Source organism: Anabrus simplex, chromosome 2 (assembly GCF_040414725.1).
Source record: "Anabrus simplex isolate iqAnaSimp1 chromosome 2, ASM4041472v1, whole genome shotgun sequence".
In the NCBI taxonomy this organism is placed as follows: Eukaryota; Metazoa; Arthropoda; class Insecta; order Orthoptera; family Tettigoniidae; genus Anabrus; species Anabrus simplex.
In genome coordinates this window covers 1,200,453,043-1,200,471,363 of record NC_090266.1, presented here as the reverse complement: position 1 = coordinate 1,200,471,363, position 18,321 = coordinate 1,200,453,043, and the positions used below count along the sequence as shown (strand labels likewise).

At 40.6% G+C, this 18,321-nt stretch overlaps 1 protein-coding gene across 3 annotated transcripts in view; it reads right to left on the bottom strand.

Moving 5' to 3' along the window:
* The window catches only part of LOC136863408 (RUS family member 1), a 192,804-nt gene that overhangs the window by 66,518 nt on the left and 107,965 nt on the right, over positions 1–18,321 (bottom strand). For all 3 annotated transcript variants that reach the window (XM_067139818.2, XM_067139819.2, XM_067139820.2), the window contains one exon: positions 8,490–8,689. In XM_067139818.2, coding sequence (XP_066995919.2) covers positions 8,490–8,689 — 200 coding nt within the window. The remainder of the gene's footprint in view (positions 1–8,489; positions 8,690–18,321) is intronic.

Sequence of the window (18,321 nt, the reverse complement as noted above, 5' to 3'; positions counted from 1 at the left end):
GCACATTCCCTAAGAAAAGGTCTGGATCCGCATGAAGAGTTCGCTGCCAGAAAAAGTGGACAAAAGTGGTCTTCTTGCTTGAAAACCGAAAGCCATGTTCTAAAGTCCACCGTTCCACTCTCCTAATAGCTTGCTGTAATTGCCGCTTTGCGACAGCCATATTAAGCGAGCTATAATGCAGAGCAAAATCGTCCACATATAGCGACGATATTACTGCTGAACCAGCAGCAGCAACAATACCGTTTATGGCAATCGCAAACAGAGTGACACTGAGAACGAGGTGATGCACATGGAGCATTTATCTCCATCTTCGGATGGGGATGCGAGTGTAGGTTGGGTAGCATTACGCTGCTTATAACCTAAACCTCAGAAGTCCACACCCACACTATGGCACTGTTACAATGGAATTGTAACGGTTATAATAGGCATCTTGCTGAGCTGAGCCAGCTCATTAGCGAGTATTCAGCAAGTATAATTTATATGCAGGAAACAAATTTCAGACCAGGTCATCATACGGTCTTGAGAAATTTTCGACTATACTCGAGAGAACGACATTATGCTCACCGGGTTCCGTTAGCGTTGGCATTTTTGTCCGTTGTGATACCTACAGTGAAGAGATTCCACTAAGAACCCCGCTGGATGCTGTAGCAGTTCGCGTTCCACTGCCTGTCATAGCAACAGTGTGTAATGTTTATTTTCCACCAGACCAGCTTCTTAGCATAAATGTCACTGATCTTATAAATCAGCTTCCCCCTCCCTTCCTCTTATTGGGAGATTTTAACACCCATCACCCCATAAGGGGCTCTGATGCACTTTGCCCCAGGGGAAGGGAGTTAGAAACATTAGTAACAGAGCTGGATTTATGTCTTTTGAACACAGGTGAACCAACTCATTTCATTGTACATTACGGCATACTCTTGCATTGACTTAAGTCTATGCAGCCGAACGTTGGTTCTGCTGTTTCAGTGGAATACACACGATGATCTCTGTGACAGTGAGCATTTTTCCATTATTCTTACTTTGTTAAAACAAAAATCCATGGAGGCTCCTCCTCGATGTATTCTTAAACATGCAGATAGGCCAAAGTTCACATCCCTAGCTGTCTTTAACAACAATACGAAGCGGACTCTAGACGGCAAAATAACTTCACAAGTTATCCTTGCTGCTGCTGAGGAGTCCATTCCCTCCTTTTCAGGGACTCCTCGCCGAAAACTCGTTCCTTGGTGGAACGAAGAAATTGCAGCAGCTATCAAAGAACACCGTCTTGCTCATAAACGTTATCGTAGACAGCCTACTGTGGCCAACTAGGTAACATTTAAAAAACTCTGCGCTAAGGCATGAGTTCTTATTCGCCAAAATAAGAAAGCTTTTGGGAGAGATATGTGTCATCTATGACATCACATACTCCATCTCAAGTGTGGACTAAACTTCGACTTATTTCAGGTATCCAAGGTTCATCTTCTGTACCGGATATTTCCATTGCAGGCAGTATCGTCACTGAACCACTCTCGATTGCTAACCATCTTGCAAGTAATTTCGCAGATGTGTCTGGCTCCGGGAATTACCATCATGACTTCCTCACCCTGAAGCGGGAGGCAGAACGTCATCACCTTAGTTTTGCCACTCAAGCTTCGGAGGACTATTACGTGCCCTTTACGGAGTGGGAACTCTGCAGCGCCTTGGTGCTTTGCAAGGACACGTCTCCTGGGCCCAACAGCGTCCATAACCAGATGTTGAAACACCTTATTGAGGATAGTCTATTCTGTCTCCTTTGAGTGTTCGACTGAATCTGGATAGAGGGTGAGTTTCCGTGTCAGTGGCGAGAGGGCATAGTTATTCTGGTCCTCAAGCCTGACAAAAATCCTAAGTATGCAAGAAGCTATAGACCTATTTGTCTCACTAACTGTTTGTGTAAGCTACTTGGGAGGATTGTAAATCGCCGACTTGAGTGGTGTCTGGAGAAACAAGGACTTTTGTCCGAGTACCAATGTGGTTTTCGAGTCGCTCGCTCGACCATTGACCACCTGATACGCCTGGAGAGTTCTATCCAGGATGCATTTCTCCACAAACAGCATTTGGTGGCTGTTTTCTTCAACTTAGAAAGACCTATGACACCACATGGCGATATGGTATCCTTTCAGTCCTGCATCAATGGAGATTCCGAGGTAACTTGCCAGTATTTATTGCGAATTTTTTGTCCCTCCATCTATTTCGTGTCCGAGTTGGGAGGGCATATTCGCAATACCACATTCAAGAAAATGGAGTCCCACAGGGATCGGTTTTTAGTGTCACTGATGACGAGGTGATGCATGCCTTGAATTTCTTTGATGTAGTCTGGGGGCGGGGTTTCTTCCTACGAGGAAAACCCGCTGGCGCAGACTCAGACCCTCCGGGTGGAGGGCGTGAAACCCTATTTGTAGGAGAAGTGGGCGTTCTTCTTCCCTGCCGTCGATTCTTGTTTAGATGGGCTGGGAGGTGATTTCCCAGCCCTGGTCGACGATGCCGCCTCCGCCGGCTTAGGCGCGGCTTACGCCAACCTCGTGAGGGAAGGAGACTTCTTCTTCCCCTGCTGTGCCAGTGTAGGTTTCTTAGCCGGCACAGGCTTATTGGTGCTCGAAGGCCGGGATGGACCCGCCTTCGAGCTCTTTCTCTTTGCGGTGTTGCTCACAGGAGCAACTGCCGCCTAGGGCGCAGCTATCTTCTGGGAAGGTGTTCCAGTTGAAAATGACGAACCTGGGAGAGAATGTGCTATCATACTGAAGTCTAGTGTCTTCGCCGGTGCATTCAGAGAATTAAACTTACGGCGCCCTTCCTGGTAGGAAAGACCGTTCAGGGTCTTGATCTCCTGGATCTTCTCCTCACTCAGATAGGTTGGACAGTTCTGATCCCGAGGAGAATGAAGACCAGAGCAGTTAGTGCACTTGTATGGAGTTGTGCACTCCTCTGCGCCGTGAGCTACTCTTCCCCATGTACCACACACAGACTGATTCCAACAACGAGATACCACATGTCCGAATCTCTGGCACTGATAGCATCGCACAGGAGGCGGCATGTATGGCATCACATTGCAACAATAGGTTGTTACCTTGACTTTCTCTGTCAACAATGAGAATTTGAAAGAAGCTATGAATGCACCCGTGGCAATGTCTTCACCGTTGACTTTGCGCGTAATGCGTCGGATGTGTGTCACGCCACGGTGCTTCATGTCTTCCATCAATTCATCGTCTGTGTTTAGAACAAGATCACGGTGGAAAATAACTCCACGAACCAGATTCAAGGTTTTGTGCTCTTTCACTTTGACGGGGATTTCGCCAAAGTGGTTGCACTTAAGCAACTGATCTGCTTGGAGCACAGTGCTCGTCTTCAGAAGCAAACCACTACTGCGCATTTTCTTCAGATCCTCATGTTCACCATATACACATCCGATGTGTCAACTGAAAAGGATCGATTTGACCAGCTTGAAATCTTGCCCATTGGTTCTGGTAGCAACCAGGAACCTAGGGAAGCTGGACCCAGACTAATATGCTGCGCTTGTTCCCAACGGGTTGCCCCCCTTAGGGAATCAAATGTTAAAGACTTGGGTAGCGAACTATCCGAGGAGGCAGGGAGAAGTGGTTTCGATGCCATGCCCGAAAGCATCCTCCCCAAATGCCACCCACTCCGATCAGGGGTCTCTGTAGCCGAATCAAGTAGCCAAGGCAATACCCACCTGGTCATAGCCGGTACTGCCCGGGGTCTGATGTAGGACGATGCCTAATAGGGGAGGACTGAGGCAATGAGCACTAGGACTCCCTTCCTCCAGTCACCCGCAATAGCATGTACCCCATAGGGTGTACAGAGCATTAAATATAGAGAAAAAATAAATAAAAACAATTAATAAGAATATGTCCTTCTGGCATTTGGCTGTGCGGGGACCTGTGTTGTCAGGCGAATACTACTGCAAGGATACACGACACTCCCACCCGCCGCTTCCTGGGTGGTTACTGACACGAGCTTTCGAGCGTCTACAACTAACCCTCAAAAAACAATAAAAGAAATAAAAAGGGGACCATGGCCACATGACCCTTTAGTCGCCTTCTACGACAGGCAGGGATTACCAGTGAATGTATTCAGCCACTCCCATCCACAAGAGGTCCAACACACGATATCCAACCGCAATCCATGTCCGCACCTAGGTCGCCCCTTTTAGTCGCCTCTTACGACAGGCAGGGGATACCGCGGGTGTATTCTACATGTGCGTCCCCCACCTGCAGGGGGTCCTCTCAGGTTTAATGGTCCTGCACGCTCGCATAGAAATCAGATTTCAAACCGCCCTCAACTTGAGTAAGCCATCCAGTCAGAACTACTGTGCACCGCTATGAAATAAATGCCATAAATTGAACAGCAGCCAGAATTTTAATGCACAGTTGTCAGTGACACATTCAAAATAATTGTGTTCAGCCAATAATGATGTCAGAACGAAGAAATTTGTGTGGTAAATCTCGAAGCATTCTGGTATACAGTGTGATTCAGCAGCCCTTTACAATATCATTTTCTGCAGCCCAACTAATGTGCACATGGTTATAGGGGTGCTATTCCGCTGCAGGTGTACTGTATGGTACTAATGTTCAGTGAGCACGTTTTGCACACGATTCTGAACCCTAGCAAAATGTTATATCATTCGTTCGCAAAACATGACACCTTGAAATTGTGTAGCAACGTCCTTTTACCATGTAAATATGTTAATGGTCGTGCCTTGTGACCGGGTGTAACAAAGAGGGGAATCAATGAATAAAACTAGGTAACAGTGCAGTAATCAATGTCAAACACCGAACCGGATGGCGTATGTACTCTGCTCTCGTCATACTACTAGCATGTTTCCAGCAGTGTAGTGTAGCGGATGTGGTTAGGCGTTCGCCTAGCAATCAACGGAATGTAGCAGCGGCGTTCGAATCCTGCATCGTTAAAATATTTTTGCATTGATATGATGTTTGAATACATAAACACAGGCTCACGTATGACACATTCAAACAGTAAAATGACACTGTTATTCATCTTGTGCCCTGCGCATACTCCTCTGGTTAGGGCCTGAATGTACTGTAATCTCTGCTGTCATTTGGCATGTTTTCCATAGAGGAATACGTTGAGATGCTCCTCATTTATGAAGAAGCAAGGCAAAATGTGTGTGAGGCAGTACATCTGTACCAGGAACGGTATCCCGACAGGCGACACCCGGCTGCTACGACATTCCGCCGTGTTGAAAGACGCTTAAGGACAACAGGCGTGATTTCCAACCAGCCATCAGTCTGCGATAGGCCTGTTACATAGGATGAAACATAAGAGGCCATTCTGGAGGCAGCTCGTAATAATCCATACATCAGTACAAAGGCGATTGCACGGCAGGTGAACCACAGTTAGCTGTCAGACTGGCGAATACTGCATGAACATAAATTTCACCCATACCATCTTGAGCTACACCAAGAGCTCCATGGGCGGGATTTCGAAGCTCGAATGGAGTTCTGTTGGTGGCTATCAGGCACGCTGGACAATGATGCAGCATTCGTATCACACAACTTGTTCTCGGGCGAATCATGGTTCCACAATAATGGGAACGTTAATCGCCACAACATGCACTATTGGAGTCCGGACAATCCTCACTGGATGTGACTGACAGCCCCATCAAGTACAATAGGGAGTGAATGTCTGGTGTGGAATCTTGGGGGATCCCCTCACTGGAACTTATTTCTTTAAGGGCCATTGGATGGGCCCATGCTACCTGCACTTTCTGCATCAGGAACTCTCACTGCTGGTGGAGAATGTGCCCTTACACGATCGCTTGAAGATGGGGTTGCAATAGGATGGAGCTCCACCACATTCGCCAGATCACCAGATTTAATGCCATTAGACTTCTTCTTGTGGGGACATTTGAAGAACGTCGTTTACACTCAAGCGCCCGAAAACACCGACCAGCTCCAGCAACTCATCACAGACGCCTGCCAAGCAATTACACCTGGAATGCTTCAGCGTGCATCACATCGAGCATTTGCTGCAATAAAACATTGTCAGGGCAGTTGTGTTCCTGTTATTTCTGGTCTGTATGTGTCTGGCTTGCTAACTAATTGGCCCTTCTTAGGGCCACAAACACATTCATTCACACACAATTTGCATGAAAGCAGGTATTGAACTTACATTGCGTGCAGTACGTATTAAACAAATATTTCAAAAATTTGTAATCTTTGCCCCGGACTCGAACCTCCCACCTGACATGCAAGCCCGCTCTGCCTCACCTTTACCAACTACACTACGGTTCCGTATGGCACACGGGGCAGCTTATAAGAAGTATTGGGTTTACTGCGGTCACAACGTCAATACAGTGTTTCGCTGGCGTGTCAGGTTCATATGATCTAGAAGGCACACGCATGTCTTCCAGTGTTTAATACGAGTATAACATTACGGCATCCTATCATGGTCAGGTGGTAAATAACAAGATATCCAGTTGTTGTGTTGTCTGAGCATACCGGCAGGGCAGATGTTTTCAGGACGGAATGTATATTGTGGGTTGCATAAAACTACACTGGAAGGGGCGGCTGAATAATGCTGTATGTAGAGGTACTTCACACCTTTTGGGGTTTCAATACATTTATATTTTTTCACATATAATTGGATGCGTGGCATACAAACCTGGGATACCAGAATGCAGAGGGTAAAGTAAACCTTAATTTCTTCCTCAATAGTGTTAGACCACTTGCCATCGTCTGTTCTCGCTTTCCTATCTGGGTCTGATAATTGTCCCATAGTGTAATATTTGTTCTCCATGCAATGTGGGAAAGCAATGGGACCATACACTCGAAAAATACAGACAATTCCAATACAGAATTATCTACATATTTGTCCCTCAGTTCTCCTGACACCCACAGAGAGCCTGCAAAGTGATTACTAATCCACACCCAGTCACTATGTTTAGATTTCACACACGGGGCTTTAGCTACAATTTCACAGTCATTCGTATAAGATGAATTGTCACTTTCACTTAAAATTTCTTCTTCAGTATTATCATAATCCCCATCAGTGTCTTCTGAATCACTGTCTATAACACTTCCAATTAGCTCAACAATAGCACTGCTGTCAATGGCCTTACGATGCAAGGAGCCATGGCTAGGAAACTGACTGACACCTGATGAAACGTTTGTGCTTTTAGGGGCTACAATAGGGCAATAAATTATGGTACAAGTTTCTTTAGAAGGAAAGCTGTAAACAAGCCACATTTCTCTTCTATTCACAGAAGTTCACAAAAGGGAAACCCTTGCAAGGGTGGTCAAAATATAAGCTAGTACATACAACTCGGCACAGCGTGTGAATGTCTCATCACTTGAGTTTAAGTCCTAGCCACCACTCGTATGAAAATCATGTCAAATGAGTCTTGACTGTAGCCTACTCTGATAATGATTGTCAGACATTTATACCCGTGTGACATATTGCATTGTCTTGCTGGAAGATCCTATTCACCCCAGGAAGACGATCAGCATGCAGGGGTGAACATGGTCTGAAAGGATGAATACACAACCAAATCACTTGAGAAGGTCTACCACATGGATTGGTAAACCTAGAGAAGGCTTCAAAAATGTTCCTTGGAACAAAATGCTGTTGCCACCAGCTTGTGTTCTTTCAGCAGGGGTTTGTAGGGTGTTTGTCCACCACTGTTTATCGTCTGATATGCCGAAATTCATCCATTCAATGAAGCAGAAAATGGGATTCATCAGATAAGATAAGCCTTTGCCAATCAGCAGAAATCGAGGTCTAATGCCAATATTGCTAGGCAAACTGAAGTCTTTCCTACCAATGCACCTTCATTAACAAAGGTGTGTTGACCATCTGTTTGCTTTGCAGCCCCATATGCACTAGGGTTCACTGAACTGTCATTTTAGACACATTCATTCAGATAGAAAGTTGCTCAACAGTAGCACAGTGGTTGGCCCTCACACAGTTTTGTAGCTGATGTTCACCTGACACATCAATGGCACAGGGTGCTCTGCAGTTTCCAAATCGGTCATTCAATGGCACCATTTTTCCACTCGTGATACACTTTCACCACAGCAGCACAAACAGTTCCAAACCACGCTGTTTTGGAAATAATGTCGCCTTTGGCCTGAAAGCCAGTTAATAACCCACTTCGCAAATCTGATAAATCGCCCCTTTACTCATGAAGAACCAGGCAAGTGTGCAGATGACCTATAACACATCTTATATATTCACCAAATCAGCTCACAACACAATGCACTTCATGGGTTACGAATGTTGATTTAGGAGGCAGTCATAATAATGTGACTCGACTGTATATATCCATATATCTTTCCGTAAGTACTGATTTTAATAAAATAAATATAAATATAAATAAATCAAATAGGTTATTCAGAACATCAAACTGATATGAAATTAATTTAACTACTGACATGCAGATGGGCATTTATGGGAATACTTATTCCATGCTTAAAAAAGGAAAATGTTAATACCACTTAAGCCACGTCCCAAGAGAATCGGTTCTTGTTTGTTGATGAAGCAAGGATCAGTAACTCTATCCATGTTCAAATATGTGTGAAGTAGCTCTCTGTATCTTGCAGCATTCACAGTTCTCATCACAACTGACCTTACTGCCTGATAATTTGCAAATATGTGTATTGTTGTGAGTACCAGAAACAAAGGCACCAGATATCTGGAACAAGAAAACCACTAGGGTAAATGTCTATGCAACCTTCAGAAAATTGGAAAAATTACATATGTTAAAAATATGAACAAAATTGTGAAACAGGCTTTATTATTAATGATGCTTGTTCTTTAAAGGGGCTTAACATCTAAGGTCATCGTCTGTAGTTTTATCTCCAATTGTGTTCTTATTCTTATTATTTGTAGTCTTATTTTATTTTGTCTTATTATTATTATGTTTATTTTGATGTATTTATAGTTTAAACTTCATATTATGTCAAGAAGGAATGTAATTGGGCTTAGGCCTCTGTACCTTCATATTGTCAAATAAATAAATAAATAAATAAATAAATGAATGAATGAATGAATAAATAAATAAATAAATAAATAAATAAATAAATAAATTAGATGGACAGTCAAGCAATCTGGACATTATTTAGTTGTTTGGTTTTATGCCATGAAAAACATTACTAAAACAATATTTCAGGTAGATAAGTACTATGGTTAAGCATACTTAAGCTCAGTTTCTTTCTATAACTTGAGAGAATTCATGCCAATCACTCCTTATGCTAGTCTGGAACAAAAGCATTATGAACAAAAAATAAGACATCCTGGGTATCCAACATGAAAACCTTGAATAATAATAACTAAATATAGAGTATATGGCAAATCAGTGGTGCAACATTCACGTTCATACAATGTAAATACACCTCAGATGATGACGATAACAATGCATAGCCTTACTTTATATTAACTTTTGAATTAAAATTTGTTTCTGTGTGTCACTATTTGCCATTGAGGTAAAATAGCCCCTATACGTACCATCTACACTGTATTTGACAGTTAGAAATGAAGTAAAAGAGAAGCTTAAAGAAAGTCATATAAATTAACTTCACATATATTCATTTTATGTTTTATCAATCAAAGAATATCTACATATGAATATAAAATGCAATTCAGCTTAACTAAATGTTCTAAACTTATCAAGGAAAATTACAGTGGATTAATTTTAATTAATTTGAAGTACAGCAAACTCCCAGTTATCCAGGTACAGATTATCTGGTCTGTGAGTTATCCATGCACCCCCAAGGGTTATTGTATTAGTATTTTATTTCCTTTATTTATTTCACAGCATTTTGAATACACGTGAAATGCGAGCTTGAAATCCGAGCACGTTCTTGACTGCAAGTATGCTTTTGGCATGCTTTGAAAACTAAACAGTCAAAGATGTACTGTATAGCAGTTCTTTGTTGGTGTTCTGTGATGGCTACGAAGTGAAGGAAAGTGTTTTTAACTTTAAAATAAAAGCTTGAAATACTGTAAGTGAAAAGTTCAAGAAAGGAGAATCAGTAAAGAAATTAGCGAATGATTATGGGATGGGTGTTGAGACAGTCAGGGACATTAAATTTTTTTTGCCATTTGCTTCACGTCGCACCGACACAGATTAGCAAAGGCCTAGGAATTGGAAGGAAGCGGCCGTGGCCTTAATTATGGTACAGCCCCGGCATTTGCCTGGTGTGAAAATGGGAAACCACGGAAAACCATCTTCAGGGCTGCCGACAGTGGGGCTCGAACCCACTATCTCCCGATTACTGGATACTGGCCGCACTTAAGCGACTGCAGCTATCGAGCTCAGTAGGGACATTAAAAATAGCAAACAGAAACTATTAGAATTCACTAGAAATTGCAGCAGTGAAGTAGGTCCCTCAAAACAAAAATGTATGAAGAAGTCGGCTTACAATAACTTTGATGCAGCACTGTTACAGTGGTTTCATCAGAAGAGATTGGAAGGGATACCAATTCCGGGTGCTATGTCCACTGAAAACAAGCAAAATTTTTCATGCAGCCTTAGCCTTGGAAGGTTCATTTTGTGAATCATCAGGTTGTTTTACAAGATTTAAAGAGCAATATGGAACATGGGAAATTGCTGTGCAAGGCAAGCACCTAAGTGCAGACACCGTTGCAGCAGATATATTTAAAGAAGAATGCACAAAATTGTATTATCCGAGTTTTCAGTTATCCGTGCGAATTTGTTTGGTGATTACCCCAGATAATCGAAAGTTTGTTGTAATATGGTAATTAAAATAAACATGTACCATCCCAAGATGGTTAGCTTGTTGCTACAAGGAACTACTATCAATGATAGATGAGGAAGTACCTTGATTTTGATTTTTCTGAACAACTCTCAAAATTAAGGAATCTATATGTGAGAAAAATAATAAACTACACAGAATTTACAAATTTGGTATAGTTTGTTTATGTATAACAATTCTTCACCAATTCATGTCATGGATTTAAAATTATTCAGGATGGATACTCGGTAAATGCATATACCAGCTAAGAGCTGTTGTATTCCTCCAGAAAGCAGCTTTTTAAGTATCCCTTTAAGAGACGTAGTGTTAGCAAAACTCATAAATCGGTGAAGATCAAGCATATTCAAAAATCACAAGGCAGTATAAAGGAATAATTTGTTGATTTAACAGTATGATGAACAGGAACCTGAAGAGAGGAGGACTTTGTGTATCTGTTTGTTTACCATGGATATATTAATTAATTTGAATTGGCTACAGAGATAATATGAGACCTTGGTGAATAGTATTTTACGAATAGGAAACGCAATTGATAGCTACCTATGTTCTCAAAGCCTTAGGTACTAAAGTTGCATAAATAAAGATGTAATGTATGTAGAAATGGAGTCTGGGCTGATGACCTTCGATGTTAGGCCCCTTAAAACAACAAGCAAGCATCAGCGAAATGGAGTCTCATGTCCAAAATAACATAATCTCAAGTCATTCTGAACACACTGTAATTAAATGTTTCAGACAAATAATTGTGGATGAGAGATGCATAGTCAATAATTGGAAATATTAAAGTTTCCATGAACAACTTATGCATTTTGGAAAGAATACAGTGGGTGTTACACTTCAAGAGATGCATCAATGAAATAGACTTCTTTACAACAGCCATTATATTTTTGATCAAGACAATCAGTTTGTCTTACATTGCTCAGAATTTAAAAAGGATGGTATTTCTGTATCGGTCATGTCCACAGGAATAAGGAAATGCACTTTTTAATTTTCCGTAATTTCTGTCTGTCTGTATGTACGTACGCATCACAAGAAAACTGCTGAAGAGAATTTAATGAAAATCGGTATGCAAAGTCAGGGAATAAGTCACTACAGTCTAAGTCATAAATAATTTTATTCACGCTAAGTAAAACTGGTACTTTAGGGGAAGGTCTAAAATTTAATTCTCAAATATTTATGTTATTAGTGGTACTATGTTAATGAAAATCGGTATTCAGTCAGGGAATAAGCCACTATATTCTAGGCCATGACTAATTTTATGACTGGGCTGATGACCTTCGATGTTAGGCCCCTTAAAACAACAAGCAAGCATCAGCAAAATGGAGTCTCATGTCCAAAATAACATAATCTCAAGTCATTCTGAACACACTGTAATTAAATGTTTCAGACAAATAATTGTGGATGACAGATGCATAGTGAGATAAATGGTAGTTTAGGAGAAGACCTAAAATTTAATTCTCAAATATTTATGTTCTTAGTGGTTCCATCGAAAAATACTACATAACTAAAGTTATATAGTATTAAATTTCCGATCATTTATGTCTTATACATTTTTACCTACCAGATATGATAACAGAGATATTAATGAATTTTGATTTGTGTTGCTAAGTCTATATCAGCGCCGAATCACGAGAAAATGGGTACACAGATTTTAATGAAAATCGGTATGTAAATTTGGGGAATAAAGAACTACAGTCTACGTTATAAAATTTTTTATAAGACGCTCTTATGAGAGTCGAAAGAAAACTAAATGTGATGGCCTCTAATATAGAAAGCTCATAAAATTGATCAACAATAATACATTGACCACTGTTTGTTGTGATGTGCTTTGTGTCTAATGTTGCCACTCATCTCCGATAGATGGGATTACTGCTTTGTACTGAGTATTTTTCTTTTTATTTGCTTTCAGTCACACTGACACAGATAGGTCTTATGGCGACTATAGGATAGGAAAGGGCTAGGAGTGGGAAGGAAGCAGCTGTGGCCTTAATTAAGATACGGCCCCAGAATTTGCCTGGTGTGAAATTGGGAAACCACGGAAGACCATATTCAGGGCTGCCGACAGTGGGATTCGAACTCACTATCTCCCGGATGCAAGCTCACAGCCGTGCGTCCCTAACTGCACGGTCAACTCGCCCGGTTGTACCGAGTATAACAGTCTGCCTGAATATTGACGAGCAGTAGCTGGGGAGTTATATAACTTTCTTCTTTAGCATGCCATTCCTTTGGTTCATGAATTTTCTGATACTATTGGTACGTAACACACTGGTTCATTATAGCATTCGAGCTATTCAATCTTTACTCTGAGGCACTGATTGGATTGAGTAGTGTGCATATTGAACGGAATAATGGCAGAGGAGTGTTCATGGCTGTCTGCAGCTTGGTCATTCCAGCACTGGAACTTTGGACTGTTAGATCGGCACCGTAGTACTGTCGATAAAAGTGAGAAAATGTGCGGTTTTTCATTTGACGGAGTATTTTATATGATAGCATTACTTTTAATCGCTACATTCCTACTGACATTTTTGTAATGACCTATGCTGACTTCAGTTAGGACAACTGCAGTCTTTCTAAAAATCCCGTACCGAAACACGGGTACATCAGCTAGTTCACACAATAAAAACAGTTAGATATCTTGGCTTTAAGAATGTCATTAGAACTGTTCTTATGAGTTTGTCTGCATAGCTGGAGAATTCTCCAATGCTTGCTTAGTTTATTTCAACACAAGAGTGGGTTAACATAATCCTTCACACATCACTGTGATATTGTTACTACATAAATAGGTTCATTTTCTTCTTTAAGACTCTCACTTTACTTTTTAAAATAGTGTACTATATATGAAGATGATTTCAATTACAGTCGCAAGTGATAATAACAGTGTTTAATTTCTCAAAATTCTAGGTGTGGAATGCATACCCAAACATTTTGTTGCCCCCCAGTGTAATAGCAAGAAGTTTTGATATTTGAAAATGTGTGATAAAACTGTATGAAGCATGTATGAACATAGATGTTCCAGTAACATTTACTGAGCAATCCCCTTAAAAACACCGTACAAAAATATTTCCTGGAAGGTGCCAGAACACCGTTCCAGCCGAAATTAAGCATGGGATAATATGTAATCTATTGTAACACTATTAAACTGATACCCGAATATCGAGAAATGATTGTTAGCAAGAATTCAAAAGAAAATTTTTATAGCAGTAGAATTTTGAACAGCAAAGCTATATTCTGAACTTGAACTGGACACACTCAAAGTGAATGACAAGCTGATGAGTTTTTCGTCATTCATGTTTGAGATATATGCAGTGTGTCTAAAAACGTTTGGTGAATGCTATCAGAAAACCAACAAAACAGAAGATACAAATAAATTCCCCTTAATGCCCTTCAAAATAATCACTACACATGTTTGGCAACGTTCATATACAGCTTCTGGAAACTATCAGCAAAGGTCTCTGCAGGAATCAATCGCAGACAACTGTCGCGGTTTTGGATGGCTGGCCACATCAGCAATCAACAGCGTTTTGCCCTTGGTCATTTGCAGATGACTCTTGTTAGGCTGCACATATATTGGTGAATGCCATGCTATCGATTGCTGCTAGGATACCGGGTTGAACCGGTAGCATCAGGTCTCATCTCCCACACGTTGACAGTTTGCAGAAAGAATGGTTCCTGGTCACACGTGGTAATGAAATCTCCAGAAGTTTCCATGTGTTTTGCTTTCTGCTTGTTTGTCGGCTTGTGTGGTACAAACCGGGAACAGATATCATCATCGACTATGGTCCTTGTTAATGCCCACTTCCTCTGCCATCAGTTGTAGAGTTAGTCGCCGATCTCATCCCAGTACTTGTCACACTCGCTCTATAATGTCTGGGGTTTTGCATGTCGACGGCCAACCCAAAGCGTGGATCAACCTCAGTCGTTGCCTTCTCTTTGCAATAGCATTTGAACCACTTTTAAACACATTTTATGCTCAAAAATTCTCTCCTGTAAATTTGCACCGACATTTCAAGCATCTCCAGTACTGTCTTCCTCACTTTGTAGCAGAACATGATGTTCACACATTGCTCTATTGTGCTGTGACATTACATCTCCTCACACTGACTACATTCTACTGGCCACAGCAGGTTCACCCTGCCGGCCACATGTACTCCACACTACAGATAGAGCTTCTCACCACCTCTCTGGAGAGACGTCTGCATGCACATGCACCTGCGCCAAGCTGCTGTTCAGAAAGTGCACCAATCATAGAACTTTTTAGACATACTATTCATGTATAGTATACACTATTAGAACTAAAGCAAATTTAATGATTTTTGGTCTATAGGCTAATAATTTAATAATTATATATTTATAACACTATTATTCAGAATTGTATAATATTTATAATTTCTTTCCAAATCTAGTACCTTTTTGATAAAGATTTAGTCCCTGCCCCCCTTCCCCCCTTGCAAGAACCCTGAAGGGTGTAAACATTTATCAATTTTAGTAGCAAGAGTGATTTAAAATCTATACAGCTTGCTGTAGTAGCTTGGTATAACCAACGGACATGATCAAAGATGTGTGAATATTCAATTGAAGGTGAGGATTTAGGGTCCACTGAATAAAAAGAAAAGTTCTATATCGTGTGTGATGCTCTGTGTCAGGACCAAAATGGAAGTAGGCTACTCATGAAGGTCACTGGCATATACAGGGTGAACAGAAAATTCCACACTTGGAAGTCGGCATGCGATTCCTCATCCCATTACAAAACAAAAGTTTCTATAGCCAAATCGGATCGGGTGCTGTTGGAAAACAAGTCGAAAACGAAAAGATGGCAACAATGTCACATCCTGCAGCACATCGGAATGTAATAGAGAAACGTGGTCGTTTACGTCTATAAGAAGTTCATGTTATGTTTGAATGCTTAAATAAAGGTAACTGTAACGGTGTACATTGGATACAATTTGATACACTAATTGAAAAAAATATATAGGCGAGAACGCAACTCGAACATCGGCGCGTCCGCATAACCGGCACTTAATGGCTTTACCTCGTCTCACTGAGCTAATGAGACAACTCCGCAGAGCGCCGAGTTCATGCAACCTGTGCTTGGCCACGCTGCACACTGTTACAGCGTTGCCAGAGCCTTGTTTGTTGACTCGCATTTCTATTAAACCTATTGGTGGGACTAGGTTTAGCAAGATAAACTTTTGTCATGAATTTCGACGAGGAACCGCATGCTGACCTCCAAGTGCGGCATTTTTTGTTCACCCTGTATAGTGTAAAATCTGGCATATATAGCGTAAAATCTGTTTTTAAAATCTTTAAATAGACAGTAGAAGTCTTTTATAGCAAGAATTCACAACGGCAATAAATTTACTCGCTCTAATGGACTATCCGATTTTTGTAAAAGTCTGGTAAAACCCCATACACATTAAAATTAATATGAAAAGGCAATCAGTTTGTTCAGAACTTGCGTTTTTACAGGTGATGTCCACACTATGGTTTACTCGTTTGTTACTTTTATAAATCTGATACTACATGAAAATGTAGGTTTAATTTCACTCTGAAAAAAATATATCGCTCCAGAAGTCTGTACGGCAAATGTTCCAGTTTTCTTCTTCAAACAGTGTCACCTAACCTAACTGTATATGTATCATCATCATCATCATCATCATCATCATCATCATCATCATCATCGATTTTCCGCTCCAGCAAGCCGGGTGCAGGTGTTTACGAGCCTCTTCCACATTGTTCTGTCCATCCACAGCTGATGTTCTACCTTTTGCTGCCAATTTACATCATATTTGGCAAGGTCTTTGAAAATTTGCTTTTCCCAACTATCACGAGGCCTTCCTCTGGGCCTCTTACCTATAACATTCCTTTCATAGTATGTTCTTGGGGTCCTAATTGAAGCCATCCTTCTCATATGTCCATACCATCGTAATCTGCTTAATTCTAAGGTTTCTAACAGGCTCCTGTCCAATCCAAGTTGTTGCTGAATACTTTCATTCCTTATTTTTTTGTCTCTCCTTGTCTTTTGAAGGCATGCCCAAAGGAACTTCATTTCAGTGGCTTGTAGGCGACTTTGTGCAGATCTAGCCAACGTTGCTGCTTCCAGTTCATACGTTAGAATTGGTACAAGGTATGTTTTGTACAGCATGAGCTTGCAAGCTTGGGGAAATGAGTCATCCCAAATTAATTGACGAACAGAGTGTTCAGAATTTGGATGCAGCTTGTATTCTATTGCCTATTTCTTGGTTTATGGTACTGTCAGAAGAAACAAAGCTCCCTAAGTATTTGAAGTTATTGATAATGTCTACTTTTTCATTTTGCACATGCAGGTGGACTGCTTCAAGATTCCGACTCGTCACTAAACCGACGGTTTTAGTTCGGCTGATGATCATTCCCATTCTTTCAAATTCTTCTTGCCAAAGATCTAGTTTAGCTTTGATGCAAGTGTCATAAACAGATATAACTTGAAAACTATATTCTCTCACCCATGGGTAAATAATACAAGTATCTAGCTAGAATTGTTATTATTATTATTATTATTATTATTATTATTATTATTATTATTATTATTATTTTACGATTATGATTATTATGACTTGTGATGTACATCCATTTAGCATAAGTATTATTATTATTTACTTAGTCAAATAATTGTATTGTGTGTGAGGTTATGTCATGAAACATGTGCTGTAAATGAATATTAATATGAGTTCAGTTAATGTAAATACCTGAAAAATAATATTATAATACCAATATAAATGGTCCATTATTGGACATTATAAATTTTCCAGCTAACTCATTCCTGGTTGCCAGCGTTTCGCCCCAGTGTGCTAAGTTGGGCTCATCAGTTGGTAAACAGCACACCCACCAATATTATATAATTTATTCTTACCTGTATATATAATCTGTAATTCACTACGGTATTTTGAAACACACTGTAACTTCCAGAAAGGCACTAGAACGATGGAGAATATTCTATACACTAGATCTATGTATTAGACACACTAGAATTTTCGAGAAGGTATTTTTTGTAATGTAGCTTTCTAGAAGCCTGGCCATGCACGTAAATAAGGAGATGGTCTTGATGGTAAGGGAGTTAATGTTTAGTAGAGTTATGGTGTAGCAAGAATATACTTGTGACCTCATGTTGACATGCAGTGGTTGCAGTCTCCATGTTGAAGTGATCGGTATATGTCAAAATGGCGGCTTTGTTGATATTCTCGAAGTGAAGTGTTTTCTATGTGATACTGTGATTAAGGTTATGTGTGTGTGTTAATTTGTAAACAGATGTGAATAAACTGACAGCATTTCGTGTGTGTCTTTGTGGATACGTTAGCTTGAACTTCTGCTTCTGTCTCACCCCATACCATAACATCATCAGCAAATACAAGTGCATTTGTTGTCTGATCCTTCATTTTCACCGCTTTCATAACCTCATCCATTACAGTAATGAAGAGAAGTGGTGTTAGACAACTTCCTTGTTGGACTCCGCTCTCGGTTTCAAAACAGTTTGACCAGCCTCCTTAAATTTCTTTGTCTCTCGCTATATACCTGTTTTAGT